The 17,703-nt window shown below is 39.5% G+C and overlaps 3 protein-coding genes across 6 annotated transcripts; all 3 read right to left on the bottom strand.

The window, feature by feature from the left end:
- Positions 1-1,497: 1,497 nt before the first annotated feature.
- On the bottom strand, positions 1,498-4,889 carry LOC121800129 (protein REVEILLE 3-like). 2 transcript variants are annotated; one of them, XM_042199717.1, is made up of 9 exons: positions 4,597-4,889; positions 4,405-4,462; positions 4,030-4,153; positions 3,766-3,930; positions 3,567-3,689; positions 3,088-3,197; positions 2,746-2,805; positions 1,845-1,984; positions 1,498-1,765 (listed from the first exon to the last, which is right to left on the bottom strand). In XM_042199717.1, the coding sequence occupies exons 1-8, from the start codon at positions 4,857-4,859 to the stop codon at positions 1,916-1,918; spliced, it is 972 nt and encodes a 323-aa protein (XP_042055651.1). In that variant the 5' UTR covers positions 4,860-4,889; the 3' UTR covers positions 1,498-1,765; positions 1,845-1,915. The 2 variants fall into 2 exon arrangements, with proteins under 2 accessions (XP_042055651.1, XP_042055641.1); XM_042199707.1 differs by having other exon boundaries at positions 3,088-3,200.
- Positions 4,890-12,165: 7,276 nt separating this feature from the next.
- On the bottom strand, positions 12,166-12,896 carry LOC121788790. The gene is made up of 2 exons (XM_042187427.1): positions 12,729-12,896; positions 12,166-12,651 (listed from the first exon to the last, which is right to left on the bottom strand). The coding sequence occupies exons 1-2, from the start codon at positions 12,894-12,896 to the stop codon at positions 12,166-12,168; spliced, it is 654 nt and encodes a 217-aa protein (XP_042043361.1).
- A 1,266-nt stretch (positions 12,897-14,162) lies between these two features.
- Positions 14,163-16,642, bottom strand: LOC121800141. Of its 3 annotated transcripts, none has more exons than XM_042199735.1 (7): positions 16,471-16,642; positions 15,422-15,536; positions 15,282-15,344; positions 15,161-15,208; positions 15,043-15,096; positions 14,851-14,908; positions 14,163-14,697 (listed from the first exon to the last, which is right to left on the bottom strand). In XM_042199735.1, exons 2-7 carry the CDS (start codon positions 15,503-15,505, stop codon positions 14,654-14,656), a joined length of 351 nt encoding a protein of 116 aa, XP_042055669.1. In that variant the 5' UTR covers positions 15,506-15,536; positions 16,471-16,642; the 3' UTR covers positions 14,163-14,653. The 3 variants fall into 3 exon arrangements, with proteins under 3 accessions (XP_042055669.1, XP_042055675.1, XP_042055663.1); XM_042199741.1 differs by having other exon boundaries at positions 15,454-15,546; XM_042199729.1 differs by having other exon boundaries at positions 15,422-15,546; positions 16,471-16,641.
- Positions 16,643-17,703: the final 1,061 nt, after the last annotated feature.

Here is a 17,703-nt window from a genome sequence, read left to right on the forward strand (position 1 = left end):
TTTTCTCCCACAACATCACGAGAACAAGACACAACTTTATTTATCAAACCATACTCACTAGCCTTTTGCACATTCATTTGCCACTCCTTTGGCCTCGAGCTCGAGACAGCAGCTTGCGGAAGACGATTAGAGGCCAACAATGGAGCTGTCTCCGGTAGCGGTTGCAAGGGTTGGAGAGGGCCTGGAGTGGAGTAGGGCGGCAGCTCCAAGGGCTGTGCTGGACTCGACTGCAGCGGGTGATTTGATCGCGGCAGCGGCAGTAGCGGCTGGTAGGGTTGGTGGATCTGGTCTACAGCAGGGGTGGCCATTAGAGGGGGTTCCCAACACGAAGGCTGACGCGCTGGGGTTTGATCGGATTTGGTGCGGTGGCATGGTGGAGTCGTTGATTCATTGGGGACTAAACGCGAAGGCCCAAAAGAAGCCTCATTATTTATTGATGGAGGATATGCCATCTTTTAGAGTGGTGCAGCAACATGGGGCTGATCAAGATCACGTTCGGGCTGCGGTAAAGTTCGGAATTTGCTAAACCGGCGATTTGTGGCATCGAACCAAGTTTCTATCTTGTCACATGCTTCCAATAAGCGGTCTAACTTTGCGTTAATCGGGTCCTCCGCTTTGGTGGCTGGACGAGGGTGATATTGAGGCTGCCACGGGCGATATCGGGCGTAGGAGTTTCGCGGCTCGACGTATGAATCCGGGACCATACCTGGATCACGATAGGGTGGTGGATAACAGTTATCGGTTCGTTGCCGAGGCGGATCCCAACAAGTGGGGTGGCACGTCTGGACAGACCCCATTCGGTGAGGTTGCGGCGGACCGTAGGGTTCACGCCTGTACCTGGGTGGTGGCTGATCATAGGACAAGCGTTGATAACGGTGATAGCCGATATAGTCGTATGACATGTTGACGGACTGAAGATAGGATGTTTTCGACGAAGGAAGGGGGAAGCTTCTGTTTGGTGGTTTTTTTCCTTTTTTTGAATAAATTGGACGAAGAGGGCCACTCTTTTCTTTTGGGTGGTGAGGTATGGGTTATGGATAATGGTCTGACTTCAACGCGGCACGCATGAATCCTTCCCGTCGGGCTTTGCAGAAGTAGGATTGTCCGGCGGCTAGAGCTCGGCGGACAGGCTGGACTCGGCAACCAAAGCAGGTGCTGTGCGCGGAATGTTTTCCGTCGGGCAGCAGTGGAGCTTTGATTCGAGATGGTGGGAGGGTCAACTCTCAATGAAAGCACCAGTTGTTAAGGACCTAAATCCCTAACGTTCGGTAGAACGGAGAACAAATATGAAGAGATAAATTCAGCGCCCGTGAGGGTCGACGGAGGAAGAATCTGGGTGGCTGTGCGGGAGTTCCAACCAGTCGGGCAGCGACTGCAGATCAGATATACGTTCCGGCTGTGCGCGGTGAGATTTCGTCGGGCAGCAGGTGGCGTAAGTATTAAGGATTCAACGTATTATGCAAGGGACTTGGCCAAAATAATATATTCATTCATTGATTGCATAAAATGATAACAAGCTCTCCTATTTATAATACTAGAATACTACTAACCTAACTTATTGAATAAGAAAATAAAGATATGAAAAGATTTGGGGAATAAAAGATAACTAAATAATTGTGATTTCCTAAGATATAGAAGATCGTATCAAGGATTTTTGGATTTTGGAGCAGAAAGACATCCAATTCTTCTTTGATGATCGCAAAACTGCCCGCCTCACTTTATATACTTGCACACATTGCACTCTGATCCATTCCCAGAAGATTAGCTGCGATAAAAATACATCTGTGAAGTTTAGAGTAACCACACACACCCACACACACATACACAAGAACTAGGGAATGTACATTGCTATTTACTTCCATCCATAAGAAGGAGCTTTGTCGCTCACACTACCGCCTCATTGCCTTCCAAAAACCTACCAAGAGGTTTCACTGCTCGTCTGGTCATTTTCGACGTCAACATTGTACAATGACAGCAACTTCCTCTGCAACAAAGAACAACTTAGGAACTTCACACTTTCTGCATTTGTCACACCAACTTCTTGAGCGATTTTTCCGCTCAAATCTCACTAAACAACACTGGTGAAATTAGCTAAACAAATTACCCCAGCTTTCAGAGATTTTAAGAATAGTTACACTTCTGATCAAGAAAAGTTGATAGCTAAACAACTGTGACAAGACTATAAATCATAGCAATGAAATAATGGCACAAAAACTTAGCTCCTAGACTATCGATGGGGAAGAAGAAGAAGAAACCATATTAACAACACCTGAAATAACACTAGCCCCCAATAATGAATTCTGAATAATGTGGCACACGTGGACATTATTTGCTCAAATACTACATCCTAAGCCACAAAACCAATGGCTAACCGCTACATAAATTGAATCGCAATATTTCATGACAGAAAAAATAGCAAAATATAACCACAACACATACATCTATAGGAAGCCTTGTTTGGATCTATTTGAATGACAATGCACCTTTCAAGATAGGATGCTGGGATAAAAGCAAGAATTCTATGAGGGATGGGGGAGCAAATTTACATGTACAGAATACTGACTAAAAGACAGTTAAACAGAAATTGATGCACAAGAGATAATGTTTTCTCGAGAACGTCAGTGTTTCCATGACCCAATTCAATCCTTCAGATGGTGCTAGGAATTTATCAACGTTTTGGTAAGAAGCAATGCGAACACACATAATCAATAGAGTACAAGACTAGGTGCGTGATCGGGAACTTACATGATTCTCAAATTCAGGGCTGATCAAGTTGGCTAAGAGATTGTTCATCAACATCAGCACCTGAAGTAGACACATAAAAATCTTCAACAAATTCCAAACAAAGTAGAGAAAAAAAATAAGCGAATGATACATGATATAATTATATTCTGGAGCCAAGGATTAAGGATAGAGAACCCATCATATTTTTTAAATGAAAAAAATTGCATGAAACATTCTTAAATGAATTGGGAATCTAGAAAAAGGTGAACTAAGCTATAGAAGACAATTACAGTGTTTGGAATATCTGGCTATTATATAAAAAATATTACCACAAAACACAATCTGAGATAAAGTTTGACTAACCATCTTGATATTTATGGGGTCCATCTTTTTTAGCTCTGTTAAGTGATCTCTGACACTAGAGTCATATAGACGGCCAATAAAGCAATAAACCTGAGCAAAATCTGGTAGAGCTGCTGCAGAAATGGAAGTAGTAAAATTGAGAAACACATAAACAAGAGATAAATACAATATAATGCAAATAAAAAATCATTAAAACACTTCTCTAAATCCAGACTAACTCTTCGAGCAAGAATCCGATAAGAACGTTATCGATATAACTAGCTGTATGAGAGTAGATATATTGGGAGTAACAAATGCATAGTTACATAACCAATCAATTAAGTCTCAAGACCAGAAATTGCCAAAGATGAGCTTTGTATACCCATAACAGGGTAACTGAATGGTCGACTTTGGGCATAAATTTACCAATGGAAACTGAGTTGCTAGTGAACAGGTTCAACACAATAACCAATCAAAAGATAAAAGCAATAGAAGCATACCTCTGTTTCCTATCACTTTCTCTTTTACGTGGCTATTCATCTCACTAGACTCCCATCTTCCAGGAATAACGTCATCACTGCTACTACTCCAGTTCATGGCACCACCAGGCAGCGCAAAATCATCTGGAATAACAAAATAAAGATCTCACCACTGTCTTAAAAAATATAGAAGATCGTATGTTCAATCATAAATACATACCACTTGATATAGGAGATGAACAGCCCGTTGGTACTGGGGGAGTGCAATGATTCAAAGACTTGCTGTTAATTATATTTGTGGGCACTGACACTGATTGCAGCCCCACAGCATATTTGGGGTCGAGAAGAGGACCTGAAGACAACGGTTCTGAGGGTTGGGAGGCAACTGCACAGGTTGAAATACAAGTAAAACAACCAATGAGAGAATACTTCACGGAGGAAGAACGTCAAAGGGATACTCATAGATCAACCATTAAGCGCTAACCTTTTTTGGGGGCTTTATGTGGATAAGGGTGAGCTGCTTTCCTCTTTGGCCGTGGGGGAGGAACATGTTCACTCGCACCATTCTTTTGAACTTTCATAAAATGTTTCTGAGCATGGCTGCGAATCTGCAAAATGTAACGTTTTTAGCATCTAAACGGATAAACCCTATACAGCTACATTGTTCTATTGATAAACATGGAACTAAAAATTTCTTTCTTGATCATGCATGAGACTATTCATGAAGTCAAAAATTTTAAGATGGAGGTACAATAACAATGTTGGAGGATGATCTACTGCTTGTAATCAGAAATTAACAGGATAACAAGACATATATAATTATTTATGAAAAAAAAGGTGAGAATCAACTTGAAACTACCTGGATTACTGTCTTTGAGCCAACAAAAGCCCCAATTTTCTTCCAGTCACGATCAAATCTGGCAGTAGAAAGTAGTAAATCAGAAGAAATGCAACTTTTTGTGTGAGAAAACGGCTCAACCAAATTTACGAAATAAAAATTCAAATCTTCAAACTGAATATAGACGAAGAAAACAACCATGGATAGACTTACAAATGAAGAGCTTCTAGAAACTTCTCGTGCTCCATCTCAGTCCAGTTCTCTCTCGACTTGGTGATCGTGTAAGGCTTTCGGACCTTCTTTCCGGGCTCATCCACGGCGGCGGCGGCGCTCCAGTACGACGTCGTGTTATTGTCTGCTGCCTTCGCCGGATCCCCGCTCAAATGGAAATTGTAGAAATGGGTAAAACCCTGACCCGTTTGGGGATTCGGGTGCACAGAAACTGTTGAGGAAAAGAGAATATCTCCTAGAATCATGTTGAGGAAAAGAAAATATCTCCTACGATCAAATCACCCTAAATTAGGAGTAAATCACCCAATTAAGCTCGTGTAATATTACTCCTAGAATAGATTATTTACTTACCATGTACATTGTCCTTCTACACTCTATTTAGAGGGAACCTTACACAATGAATAAAATCATCATACACAATACATTCTACTGTCATTTATTGTTCTTCTCTCCCAATAATGCCGCCTGTTCCATTGAACATGACATCAGAGCAAGGTTGGACTCAAATAAGGTATCATCATCGTCCTTGATACCTTTCTCGGCCCTCCCATTTTTTACCTTTCCATTCCTTTTTTCCTTGCACCTGTACCAGTAAAACAGTATGTCAGACGAAGATAAGAAATTATCAGAAACTTCAAACCAATCCATGGCGGACGAGTTTGCCCGGCAATTTGCCAACTTCATGCGCAATAGTTTTGCGATGAACCAAAACCAGAACCAACCCAATACACCAGAAACGGCTGTTGTGTCATACAAGATAGACACACAGCCACTCCACATTGGCGGAGACAAACTGAACGGAGAGAATTACGCTATCTCGTCTGTACTTATGAAGGCGGCGATAAGAGGTCGGGGAATGGTCTCTCACGTGACCGGAGTGCCTGCTCCCCCACCACGAACAGATCCAGCCTTTGCGCAGTGGCAACAGGCTGACCATTGTGTTTTCACATGGCTAACACAAAATATGGAATCTTGGCTAGTCAGCCGAGTTTCGCAACATCCGACAGCCAAACATATTTGGGACGCGTTGGCCGTCACTTATGGAAGCGGAGGGGATAAAATCCAAGTGTATGACCTCAATTACAAAGCAAGCATACTGCGACAAGGGAACAAATCATTAGAGGAGACATGGAGCATATTGCAGGATCTTTGGATCTCAATCGATCAAAAGCAGAAGAACCCGATGATATACCCAGAGGACATAGAAATCCATAACAAATTTATACAAGATCAGAGACTCTGCCAATTTGTCTATGTAATTGACAGTAAGTATGAACCAATTAAGAAGGAGATCTTAAAGATGGAGCCACTTCCCTCTTTGGATTATGCATACAACATGGTGATGCGAGAGGCAACCAGATACCAGGTCTTACAAACCAGTAACAATGGCGGCAGTGAGATGCCTACGGAGGGAATCGGTGCTGGACTCGCCGTCTCCGGACAGCAGGGTCACTCCGGCGGCTCTCGGGGTAGTAATCGGGGCGGCGGAAATTGGCTACGGAACAACAACCAACGTGACGATGAAGACAAATCTAAGCTCGTGTGCTCCTATTGTAAAAGAAAAAAGCACACGAAAGAGTCGTGCTTTGAGTTAATTGGCTACCCCGAATGGTGGGAAGAGAAGCATGGGAAGCCGCCACCGCCACCACCTCGAACTCCCTGGAACCGCGGCGGAGGACACGCAGCTGTGGTGACCGGAGAAGCCCGAAAAGGAGAACAAAGCGGAGCCTCCGACAACAGCCGAGAGGTCGTAACAAGCCCGACGGGCCCCAAAACAGGGGCTGCAAACCTCGTCACCGGTGGGAGCGGGAGTATCGTCGACGATTGGAGTGAGGAACAGATAGTGGGAGAAGCGGCGCATATTACAGAACATAGGGTTTCAGGTATTTGGGGGATTGGGGGAGGACCCCTTGTTAAGGAACCCTCCAACTCCCGAAATAGCTCAAAAGGGAACTGTCATGTTAACTCACGGGTCAGCTGACCGGAAAGCTTGGCTTTGGCATCGGCGCTTGGGTCATCCATCTATCGGTTACTTAAAATTGTTATTTCCTAGTATTGTTCCTAAACATGATATGCACTGTGAAACTTGTTTTTTATCCAAAAGTCATCGAAACTCTTACCCTTTGAATAATACTCGTGTTAAATCCTTATTTACCTTGGTACATTCCGATGTTTGGGGGCCCGCACCAGTTGTTGGGGGGCAAGGTCTTCGATATTGCTTAGTTTTTGTAGATGACTGCACCCGCATGACTTGGGTATATTTCATGAAACATAAATCAGAAGTCTTTTCAAACTTTACCCATTTTTATAACCTTATCCAAACACAGTTTCACAAACCAATTCAAGTTCTTCGGTCAGATAATGGTGGGGAGTTCGTTAATTCTAGTATGAAACAATTCTTCCAAGACAAAGGCCTTATACAACAAACCACTTGTGCTTACACTCCTGAACAAAATGGTGTGGCCGAAAGGAAAAATCGATCTCTCCTCGAAATGACTCGCTCTATGCTTATAGAGTCAAAAACCCCAGAACACTTCTGGCCAGAAGCCATTGCCACTTCAGCCTATCTCTTAAACCGACTGCCCACAAGCATTCTCAACCACAAAACTCCTTTGCAAGTCTTATCCACCCTTACAAAGATCCCTCCACCCTTGACCCTTGAACCTCGCGTCTTCGGATGCTCTGTTTTCGTCCACATTCCCAAACACGAAAGAACCAAATTGTCTCCATGTGCTATTAAATGTGTATTTGTAGGATATGGGGTAAACCAAAAGGGGTATAGGTGTTTTGATCCAAAGTCAAAACGTATGTTTGTTACAATGAACTGCAACTTCCTTGAATCTGAGTATTTCTTCACCCACCTTAGCGGTCAGGGGGAGAGTAGTACTACTAGGGGTAACAATGATACGGACCCGCTAAGTTGGATCTCAATGCCAACGCCAACGCCAAACGATCCTCAGGTCGACCCAACAGAGAAAACAGTAAGTTTTTCCGCTGAGCAAGTCTCTGATGTGATGAAGTCTATCGTGGAAGGTGACATCGACTCCACTATTTCTCCGCTAAGGATATCCAATGTAAGTACTCTTGTGGATACAGATGATTGTTTGGCTAACACTGTGAGTATAGAGGAAATAGAAAATTCAACCGAGGCTGGAGGAGGAGAATTTGATGAGGTCGAGGTCGAAGGAGTTGACCCTGACACTGGAAGATACATACTTCCACCGAGGTTAAACAGAGGAGTTCCACCAAGAAGGTACATACCGGAGAAAATTGACAGAAAAAAACGCTACTCTATTGTGAACCTAGCAAAAGGCCATTTATCAGAAATGGCACAGGCCTTCGATAATGCACTGTATGAAGAAGAAGAAATACCACAGACATGGGAAGAAGCTATGAGACACAAACATTGGAAGGAAGCAATGAAGAAGGAGATAGATGCACTGATCCGAAACCACACATGGGAGAAGTGTGCTCTGCCAGAAGGGAAGCGACTAGTAGGCTGTCGGTGGGTCTTCACTATCAAAAGAAGACCTGATGGTACGATAGAAAGATACAAGGCACGACTTGTTGCAAAAGGCTACACTCAGACTTATGGAGTGGACTATTCAGAGACCTTCTCGCCGGTAGCCAAGATGGATACTGTTCGAGTGTTGCTATCTGTTGCTGCTAATAGGGACTGGCCGTTGCATCAGTTCGATGTGACAAATGCCTTCCTTCATGGTGAGTTGAAAAAGGAAGAGGAAGTGTATATGGAGGCACCACCAGGCTTTGCAGGGGAATTCAAGGCAGGTGAAGGTTGTCGATTAAGGAAGACCTTATACAGATTGAAACAATCCCCAAGAGTGTGGTTTGGAAGGTTTGTCGGAGCAATGAGTAGTTATGGATACACACAAAGCAATTCAGACCATACACTGTTTTTAAAGAAAAAGGGTGACAAGATGACATGCTTAATCATTTATGTTGATGACATGATTATTACAGGGGATGACCTAGAAGAGATTGAGGAGTTAAAAAAGAACTTATTCTAAGAATTTGAGATGAAGGACTTGGGGAATCTCAAGTATTTTCTGGGGATTGAGGTTCTAAGGTCAACTAAAGGTATCGTTCTGCGGCAAAGGAAGTATATCTTGGACATCCTCGCGGAAACCGGCCTACTGGAATGTAAACCAGCGGACACTCCTATGGCAGTTAACCATGGCCTACAAATCAGAGAAGAAGCTGAGTTGACTGATCGTAGTCGATACCAGCGACTAGTTGGAAAACTCATATATCTTTCGCACACTAGGCCGGATATAGCTTATGCAGTGGGGATCGTGAGTCAGTTCATGCACAAGCCATAAACTGATCACATGGAAGCACCGCTTAGGATTTGTCGATATTTGAAGGGAACCCCGGGACATGGAGTGTTATTCTCCAAAAACGGACATCTTGAGATTCATGGGTATACAGATGCTGATTGGGCAGGGAACCCAAATGATAGGAAGTCCACCGCAGGCTACTTTACCTTTGTTGGAGGTAATTTAGTAACGTGGAAGAGTAAGAAGCAGAAGGTGGTAGCTCTCTCGAGTGCTGAAGCAGAGTTTCGAGGAATCAAAAGTGGGTTGACTGAGATATTGTGGCTAAGAAGATTGATGAAAGAGATTAATTTCTCTCCTAACAAGTGCCAACTGTATTGTGATAACAAGGCCGCCATAAGTATCTCACAAAATCCAGTTCAACATGATCGGACTAAGCATGTGGAGGTAGACAGACATTTCATTAAAGAAAACATTGAGAAATGCATTGTTGAACTACCTTTTGTTCGATTAGAGGATCAACTTGCCGACATACTAATAAGGCAGTCAACGCGAGGAACTTCGAAGATGTGCTATCCAAATTGAGTATTGGTGACCCCACCACTCAATTTGAGGGGGAGTGTTGAGGAAAAGAGAATATCTCCTAGAATCATGTTGAGGAAAAGAAAATATCTCCTACAATCAAATCACCCTAAATTAGGAGTCAATCACCCAATTAAGCTCATGTAATATTACTCCTAGAATAGATTATTTACTTACCATGTACATTGTCCTTCTACACCCTCTTTAGAGGGAACCTTACACAATGAATAAAATCATCCTACACAATACATTCTACTGTCGTTGATTGTTCTTCTCTCCCAATAATGCCGCCTGTTCCATTGAACAGAAACCATATGTGATCGACTGTAGAAGCTCAACAACTATAAAAAACGAGGAGTTCGAATTCAATCGGGAAAAAAATATATACACACACAAAGATTTGAAATTTTGTTTGCCGGTTTACTTCAAATTCGTCAAATTTATGGAAATCTTCGTCTTTAATTTTCTGGTTGATGTCAGTTTTATTGTTATTCCACAAGAGAGAGTGGTGGAGGTGTGCATCAGAGAGGAGTGATATGGACCGTACACGTGGCGAATAACTGTGATGGGTAGTTAAAGTTTGAGATGGATCAGAAGGTTCCAGGAGTTTCGATTTCTCGGGTGAATATAAATTGTAATAAATTAGGATTTCTCTATTTATTTAAAATAGAAGATGAGATGAAGCGATCAAGTTCTCTGATGCAGTCTTATTTGAGGAGAAACAAAGCTATCACTTTAAATTTAAAATATAGTTTTCTTAATTAGTACTAGTATAATATTAGGCACTTAAGATGCAATAAATGGATTGGTATTATAGTAGTACTACAAATTAAAAAGGTTTAATACTTTCAACCACAGACATTAAGAGTGGAGTCCTATCCTACGGCACTGGACCACATACGCTTGAATGCAAGAATGGGTTATTAACCTTTTTGTTTTGGGTATAATTGTAGGGTTTGTTGTATAAGATGGATCATGTTGAAAATAAGGGGAGAAAATCAGAAGATGTATCATAACTGCATAGCTAGAAGAAAGGGATAAATTCTTATCTTGATACAATTATAAAAGAAAGTCTCATGTATCCTAAAACTATCAAAGTAATCGTATTGCTCCTTTACATCTATGGTTACTGTAACAGAGCCATTTTGCTCTCTAACCTGAAATATGTCATAGTGTGATTTCTGTTGAATTCAAAGCAAAACTATGGTTGGCACTGTACTGTTATGATCAAAATCAAATACAAAATCGCCCATACTAGTTAACTCCAAAGTCCAAAATTAATGCATTTGTTTGAGTCTATAACCAATGGACATTTTATTTTAGAGCTCAACTCAGTAAAAAGCAACTAAACTACATTGCTTAATTTCTTGAAAAGGGAAGGGAAGACAAGACTCGGACAGATGTTCATAAAAGAAGCAAGTCATCCTCTAACTAACTTTGTATATCACATTTTATTCGTCGTACCCATGGTTCCATAAATTCAAGTAAAAATTGCTTTATAGAACAATCAGTTGAGATTGGCGAATGGTGAGCGCCACTACTACAGGTACCCATTGCTGCAGCACATCAGCACCTTCTTTGGAAATCGAGATTAAATTTTAACTTTCCCGAATGTATTTGTCGTTACGCGCCTAAACTTTAGTGATAAAATACTCTCTTTGTCCATTAGAAATGAAACGTTTTTCTTTTTGATTTGTCACATTAAAAATGAAACGTTTCTAAAAATAGAAATAATACTCTCTCTACTTTTTGTTCTCTCTTACTTTACTCTCTTATTTCTATGCATTAATTATTTGTATGGGACTCATTATTGCAATATTTGTCCCAACTTTTCCACCAAAGAATATTGTATGACAATTAAAAATATGAAATAAAAAAATAAAAACGTAACTCACAAAACAACACTACATAAAATCCTGTGCCGAAAATCAAATGTTACATTTTACTCACATATTCTGTTTTAGTCCATTTTTGTGAAATTTGTAGATGTAGTTTGGTCGATTTCATAGATTAATTACACTACTAAACTTTAAAATATATACTATATTTTTGGTTTACTTCAATTTCTCTAGTTATTTTATTTACGAAAAATTTAGTGTAAATAGTTAGAGATGACTTTATTCTCTAATTTACCCACTTTATATATTGAATCATATACATATGCAATATGGTGCAATTTAGGTGGTTCATCAAATGGGGCTCTAGTTTAGTTTTAGTTTTGATATTAAAATGAATTTTAATATGCTCGATTGCCTATATTTATACTCCATATTTAAAATATTTCCTTCATTTCATTTCAAGTGACACATTTCTTTTTCGCATGTATTTGGGTAAAATCATACTCCATCCGTCCCACAATAAGAGTCACACTTTGTCATTTTAGTCCGTATCACAATAAGAGTCACATTTCACTTTTACCATAAATGATAGACTAAAGTCTCAAAATGGTCCTTACCATATTGCGATTTTTTTTATTTTGATCCAAAACATTATCTTTTGAATTATTTGGTCCCTTACATTTGAAATCGAATCGCATTTAGTCCGAAATGGACGGAACCGTTAAAATGTAACGGTCAACGAATTTTAAATTGATTTTGACAAGATTAAGAGTTATAATTATGTCTAATTAATGTCTAATAACCTAAAGGCGATTAAGAGTTATAATTATATTTTATTAATGTTTTATTAACACAGAAATTTGTGTTAATAGGCCAGGCGCCACAACACATCCAGGAGACTTCTCTCCCTCTCCATCTCCTCCTCCCCTCACACCTCTATGAACTATAATCTCACTAGGAATCTCCCACCTCTTCTTCACACGGCCCTCGCCCTCATTAGCCCTCGTCTTCCCCACAGAAAAAGACAGCGTCTTGTCAACCCTTTTCCCTGCATCACCATCACTCTCCGGCAGAGATATCTTCCTCATTGCCGAAGCCTGAGACGCGCCATGATTATATCTACTCGCCACCACTCTCCCCAGCCTAGACGCCTTCTTGTTTGGAACCGATTTCTCGTCATCTCTAAACAGCTTCTTCGCTGGACTGTGTTCAAAACAGATTCTTCCTTCTTCACAGCCTTTCTTGAACCAATGGTGGTCACAGCTTGCCTCGATTTCGCAACAAATTTCCTTGATTTCAGGCTCAAACTGCAACTCTCCACCCTCTCCTCATCAATCCCCTACAGCTTAAACAAGCAAGATTGCCTCCTACTCTGCAGAGGGGTGTTATTGATCATCACCTGGCTCGATTTCGCTGCTCCGAAAATCTCAGAAGGCCCCAAACTCATCCCTCTACGCCCTGCAGAGAGGATTTCTGCTGGCCCTAAACTAATCCCTCTTCTGTTAGCCTTTGTTCTTACACCCAAATTAGAAATCTCATCATTCTTGCCGCTCTGTTTCTGCTCCATGAACTTCACCGCAACGAATCTCCCTCTCTTCTCCACAGCTCCCGCTCTTGCCTTCTAAGCCTTTAAAGCCTCCAATCTCGAGTTCAATCGAGTGATTTGCAACTCAATTTCTTCAATCTCCTCATCGATTTTCAAGACTGGATTTTTCTCGAAACCCTTGTCCGCGTTTGCTCTCAATTTCAATCTCTGAATTGATTCGACCGTTGTGAGCGGCTTAAACGGCGTCTTCGAGGCCAATCTGGGGAAAGGGGAAACATGGTGGAATTGATTTTGATTCTCCGATGCGAAACCTTGATTTTCTTTATCCGGAACAGAATCGAAAGATGAATTAGGGTTTCCGAAATTCGGCTTCAGAGATCCCCAGGGTTGCTTGTTTGCCGCCAAATCTTCAGAAATCTCGTCGTGGTCGAAGGCGGCATTGTTCCATATCTACAGATCAGCAGAAGAATCCGCAGCGTCTAGGAACTGCAGCATGCTCATTTTTTTTTACTAAAATAGGCTTCGAATTGATCGATTGAAGAACAGAATGTGACCGGAATATTGAATAATAGGTTATTAGACATTAATTTCTGCGTTAATAAAACATTAATAAAACATAATTATAAATCTTAATCGCCTTTAATTATTTAGGTTAATTAGATATTAGACATTAATAAAACATAATTATAACTCTTAATCCGGTCAAAATCGATTTAAAATTTGTTGACCGTTACATTTTAACGGTTCCGTCCATTTCGGACTAAATGTGATCCGATTTCAAATGTGAAGGACCGAATAATTCAAAAGATAATGTTTTGGACCAAAATAAAAAAATCACAATATGTTAAGGATCATTTTGGGACTTTAGTCTAAATGATAAGTAGGTCTCACATTCCACTGACTCACTTCACTCACATTACATTACAAAATCAATATAAAAAATTGGAATTCATATTCCACTACATTTTCCTACTCATTATTCTTTACATTTCTTAAAACTCGTGCCCCTACAAAATGTGACTCCTATTAAGGGACAGAGAGAGCAATAGTTTAAGTAAGTTTTTCACTAATTTAACTATTTATTATGATTTTCCGAAAATACATGCGGAAAATAAATGTGTCTCATGGAATGTGATAGAGGAAGTATAAAATTCTTACGAAATAAAAATACTAAATAGATTAATAATCATAGTTTTTATCCCGGTTAGTCTGCTGCACTAATATAAAATCCAAACGATTAAGATTATGATTCGGAACTTTATAATTTCAGAAAATATAAACCCAATCAACTCAAATCCCATTAGTATAGTGCATTGATAATCCAATTGATAATTAGACACCCTGTATCGTATAACATCCTAGTCCTGGATCTAGTATTATAACTAGACGTGTGGGTCAGAGTGGATGCGGTTTTAAACATTTCCTAAAATTTTATAGGTCGATGTACAAAACGCACAAATTTAGATTTTAGAGCAAAGATTATCTAAGTCTAAAACAAAACGAGTGACAGTTACATGTGAGCATGAGCTGCGATTCCGACCAAACTACTATCACGATAAAAAGAGGCGGATTAAATTCCAAATTTATAGTCTGCAAATAACGTGAAAGCTCAAACTTATCTACAATTGCAATAAGCTCTGGAAGACCTCTCAACGGCTGCATATTCCCTTATCTAAGGGACTAAAACATCCTATTTGCACGCCTTTTATTAAGGTGAAACTTCAATATCAACGATGCAGACAATGTCGGACAATTTTCCCAGGATCGATAAGAGCTTCTTATTCATTGTGAGTCGCATCTTCTTCTTGGGCAGTGCTTCTATCTACGAGAAAAAAAAAATGGTGTTAATTACTGTTTGTGTGAGTGCAGTTGGTGATAAGACCATTTTGTCGGGCTTTCGTTATCCAAAAACCAAATAGTAGAGCTAACTTAAGAAACTATGCATCTTAGTAAAATCTTGACATGATATGCATACCTTCACCTTCTGACGGTGCACAAGGAGATTTGCGGTAGCCTGTTTGCTGTTGAGTTGGCTGAAACAACCCAAACAAAGAAAGAAAGAAATGTGAATCAGAGAAATGAAAGATGATATGCAAAATATGACTCTTGGTATATATTTAGAATCGAACAATATCCTTAATTCTATGATACTTCCTCTTTTAACTACCTGTAGCTTGGGCCGGAGAGCCTCCAGTGGTCCTTTAGGCTTCTGTCCACCTTGCTGTGGAGATACAAACGTTGAAGTTAGTGTTGGGCAGAAAGGATTCAAATACGAAAGTGAGTACCTTTCCCAAAGCCCAATCAGCAGAGTCAAAGTAGGCACGTTCGTGATCCTGACATTTGAAACAATTCCTATCAAAGAGCATTCTCAAAATCTACATATGACATGAAGAAGCTTGATAGTACCTTAGAAATCAATGGTTGCTTCTTTGGCATTAACCCACCATATTTATTCTTCACAGATTCCTCCTGCAAGGGTAAAACAACATTTGTTTGAATATATACATTAACAACGAATGTAATGTGGAAAACTATCTGAACACAACTTCCTGCTGTGGTGATGGCATGGCCTTCTCACCATCCTCCATAACAACTTCTCTTTGCTCTTTGCTTTCCTCTGCGCCTGACATATTCTCCCGAACACCAGTTGACAAGAAAAACCTACAAAACACTATGCTGCCAAATGTCTCATAACATTGACATAGACATTCTACTATCCACAACAGAAAAGGAGACACAGTTAAAGAAGAATGTAAAGAAACGAAATTATAACGACTCCCAGATACAGAAAAGGCTTCTTCAGCTATTCCTCAAGTATGAATTGAAAGGTTGGAAAGAGGATAAGTTTTCAAATCTTATATTGACAGAATCTATTGAACAAGTCCAATTAAAACTATTTCGCCATACTAACAACTCCCCATGCATCGCAAGTTTATAACAAACACCATTAGCACACCTTTCTTTTTAGCAACCTATCATTACGTAACTCAATATTCCATAACTACTACTCCCACGTCCCAAGTTAATCGAGGTGTTTCTTTTCTGAACGAGATTTAAGAAAGTGTTGTTTAACGACATAAACGCAGAGAGAATAAAGTAGACAAGTGGATGAGATGATAAAGTAGGAGAGGATAAAATAAGAGATTAAATTCACAGAAACAAAATCCAGGAAACAAAGCTGAAACATCTAAAGTAGATAACTCGTAAATCAGCAATACTTGAAAAAATCGCAGAAACAAAACCCACAATAATTCAACATTTCAACTACACTGAAACATCTAAAGTGGATGACTCGTAAATCAGCTCAATAACAACAGAATCTGACCTAAAATTCTTAAAGAAACGAGTTAAACCACAAATTTGTGAAATATGGAACTTCAAACAACATATTTACGATAAATTCACTAACATTCATTTCAATACATATCCGATCACCTGTACCATGACAGATCCCAAAAATAAAACGCACAAATCCTATAAGTGCAATGCGTCGAACAAACACGCATAGTGATTACGAAGAATTACAAAAAAAAAGATAAGAAAATAAAAATCAATACAAACCGAATTAATCACAAAGAGGATGAGACAAATGTACCTCCAGGAAGAGAAATTCGAGTCTGCAACAGCTACGGATCTGTTGTGTGTTAATGTAATCACAGAGATGGAGAAGAGAGTAACCGTTTTACAGCAAATATGAAAGGGAATCAAATTACAACCCCAGTCCTTGAGTTCTTCAAAAATTATATTTACCGGTCTTGATTTTTTTTATTATTTAAATGCTTCGATTTACTTGAAAATAATGATCCATAATTAAACAGCACTATTTGATAAGAAATTAAGGATAATACATCCACGTCGCATTTAGACAAATCTATTTCTATGTTTAGATTATTCGTGGATGCAACTACATAGATATATGTCCATTAATAATTTAATAAGTATTATGTTAACACACTACTAATAAAATGTCCAGTTCAGAGAGAGTATTTAATGCGACAAATTTCAACGTATGATATTCTCAAAAATAAAATCTCAAACATAATTGTGAATTTTGCTCGGGGATTACTTTTTCCAAGGTATGCACATTGTACCAATGAACCACATCCACATGCAAATACTTTCTTAATTGAAATAAGTATGATGATAATAATCATTGTCAAATCACTCATACCTATATAAATCACATATGGTCGAGTGGAGGTGTTCGCTTTGCAAGATTGTATCCCGAATTAAATTTGTAGTGTGTTTGGTTCATGAGATTCAATATCATAATTCAATCTTAGATAAATAATCATGGAATAATTAGTCATAGCTATTCCTTATGACTAAAATAATCTCACAACTCAATTTTAAATTGTATCTTGGTATTATATCTAGGAAATCAGACCCCACTCTAGTATGATAAAGCACAGCAAAATTATGAAGGCATGAACCATGAACAAAATAATTTGTGGCCCAAAAAATGCGTATGTGTGTGGCCCATAAATATTACTCCTATTATATAGAGATATGTATAGGCTGGTTATAGTTTTATTTTCCATCTTAATTAGCTTATAAGAATAAATAAGTGGAGTACATGTCTAAATTCTTTGAATGTATTGTACTATGTCACGTCAACAAGTAACAGCAATACTCGATTCCAATTATGGCTAATCGAAAGGCCAAAAACCTTTGCAGCCTAACTTCCAAAGATCAAGCCTTAAATTCCTACTACAATTTAGACGAATTCAAGTATTTTTCCAGAAAAAGTAAAATAGAATTGAATGAAAGATTTACCAGGTCGGTCTAATTGCATGAATGGCACTCTACGAAAAAAGCTCAAGTGGGT

This window comes from Salvia splendens, chromosome 1 (genome assembly GCF_004379255.2).
Source record: "Salvia splendens isolate huo1 chromosome 1, SspV2, whole genome shotgun sequence".
NCBI classification, from domain to species: Eukaryota; Viridiplantae; Streptophyta; class Magnoliopsida; order Lamiales; family Lamiaceae; genus Salvia; species Salvia splendens.

Bases quoted from the DNA above. Each gene is read 5' to 3' on its own strand.
- LOC121800129 (XM_042199707.1), bottom strand. From the start codon at position 4,859: ATGATTCTAGGAGATATTCTCTTTTCCTCAACAGTTTCTGTGCACCCG. The intron at 4,463-4,596 runs GTAAGTCTATCC...TTCTACTGCCAG, and splicing joins TTTCTAGAAGCTCTTCATTT to ATTTGATCGTGACTGGAAGA. The intron at 1,985-2,745 runs GTAAGTTCCCGA...TCTTTGTTGCAG, and splicing joins GCCCTGAATTTGAGAATCAT to AGGAAGTTGCTGTCATTGTA.
- LOC121788790 (XM_042187427.1), bottom strand. From the start codon at position 12,896: ATGGAGCAGAAACAGAGCGGCAAGAATGATGAGATTTCTAATTTGGGT. The intron at 12,652-12,728 runs GTGATGATCAAT...TGATGAGGAGAG, and splicing joins GAGCAGCGAAATCGAGCCAG to GGTGGAGAGTTGCAGTTTGA.
- LOC121800141 (XM_042199735.1), bottom strand. From the start codon at position 15,505: ATGTCAGGCGCAGAGGAAAGCAAAGAGCAAAGAGAAGTTGTTATGGAG. The intron at 15,209-15,281 runs GTACTATCAAGC...TTCAAATGTCAG, and splicing joins AGCAACCATTGATTTCTAAG to GATCACGAACGTGCCTACTT. The intron at 14,909-15,042 runs GTAGTTAAAAGA...GGGTTGTTTCAG, and splicing joins CTCTCCGGCCCAAGCTACAG to CCAACTCAACAGCAAACAGG.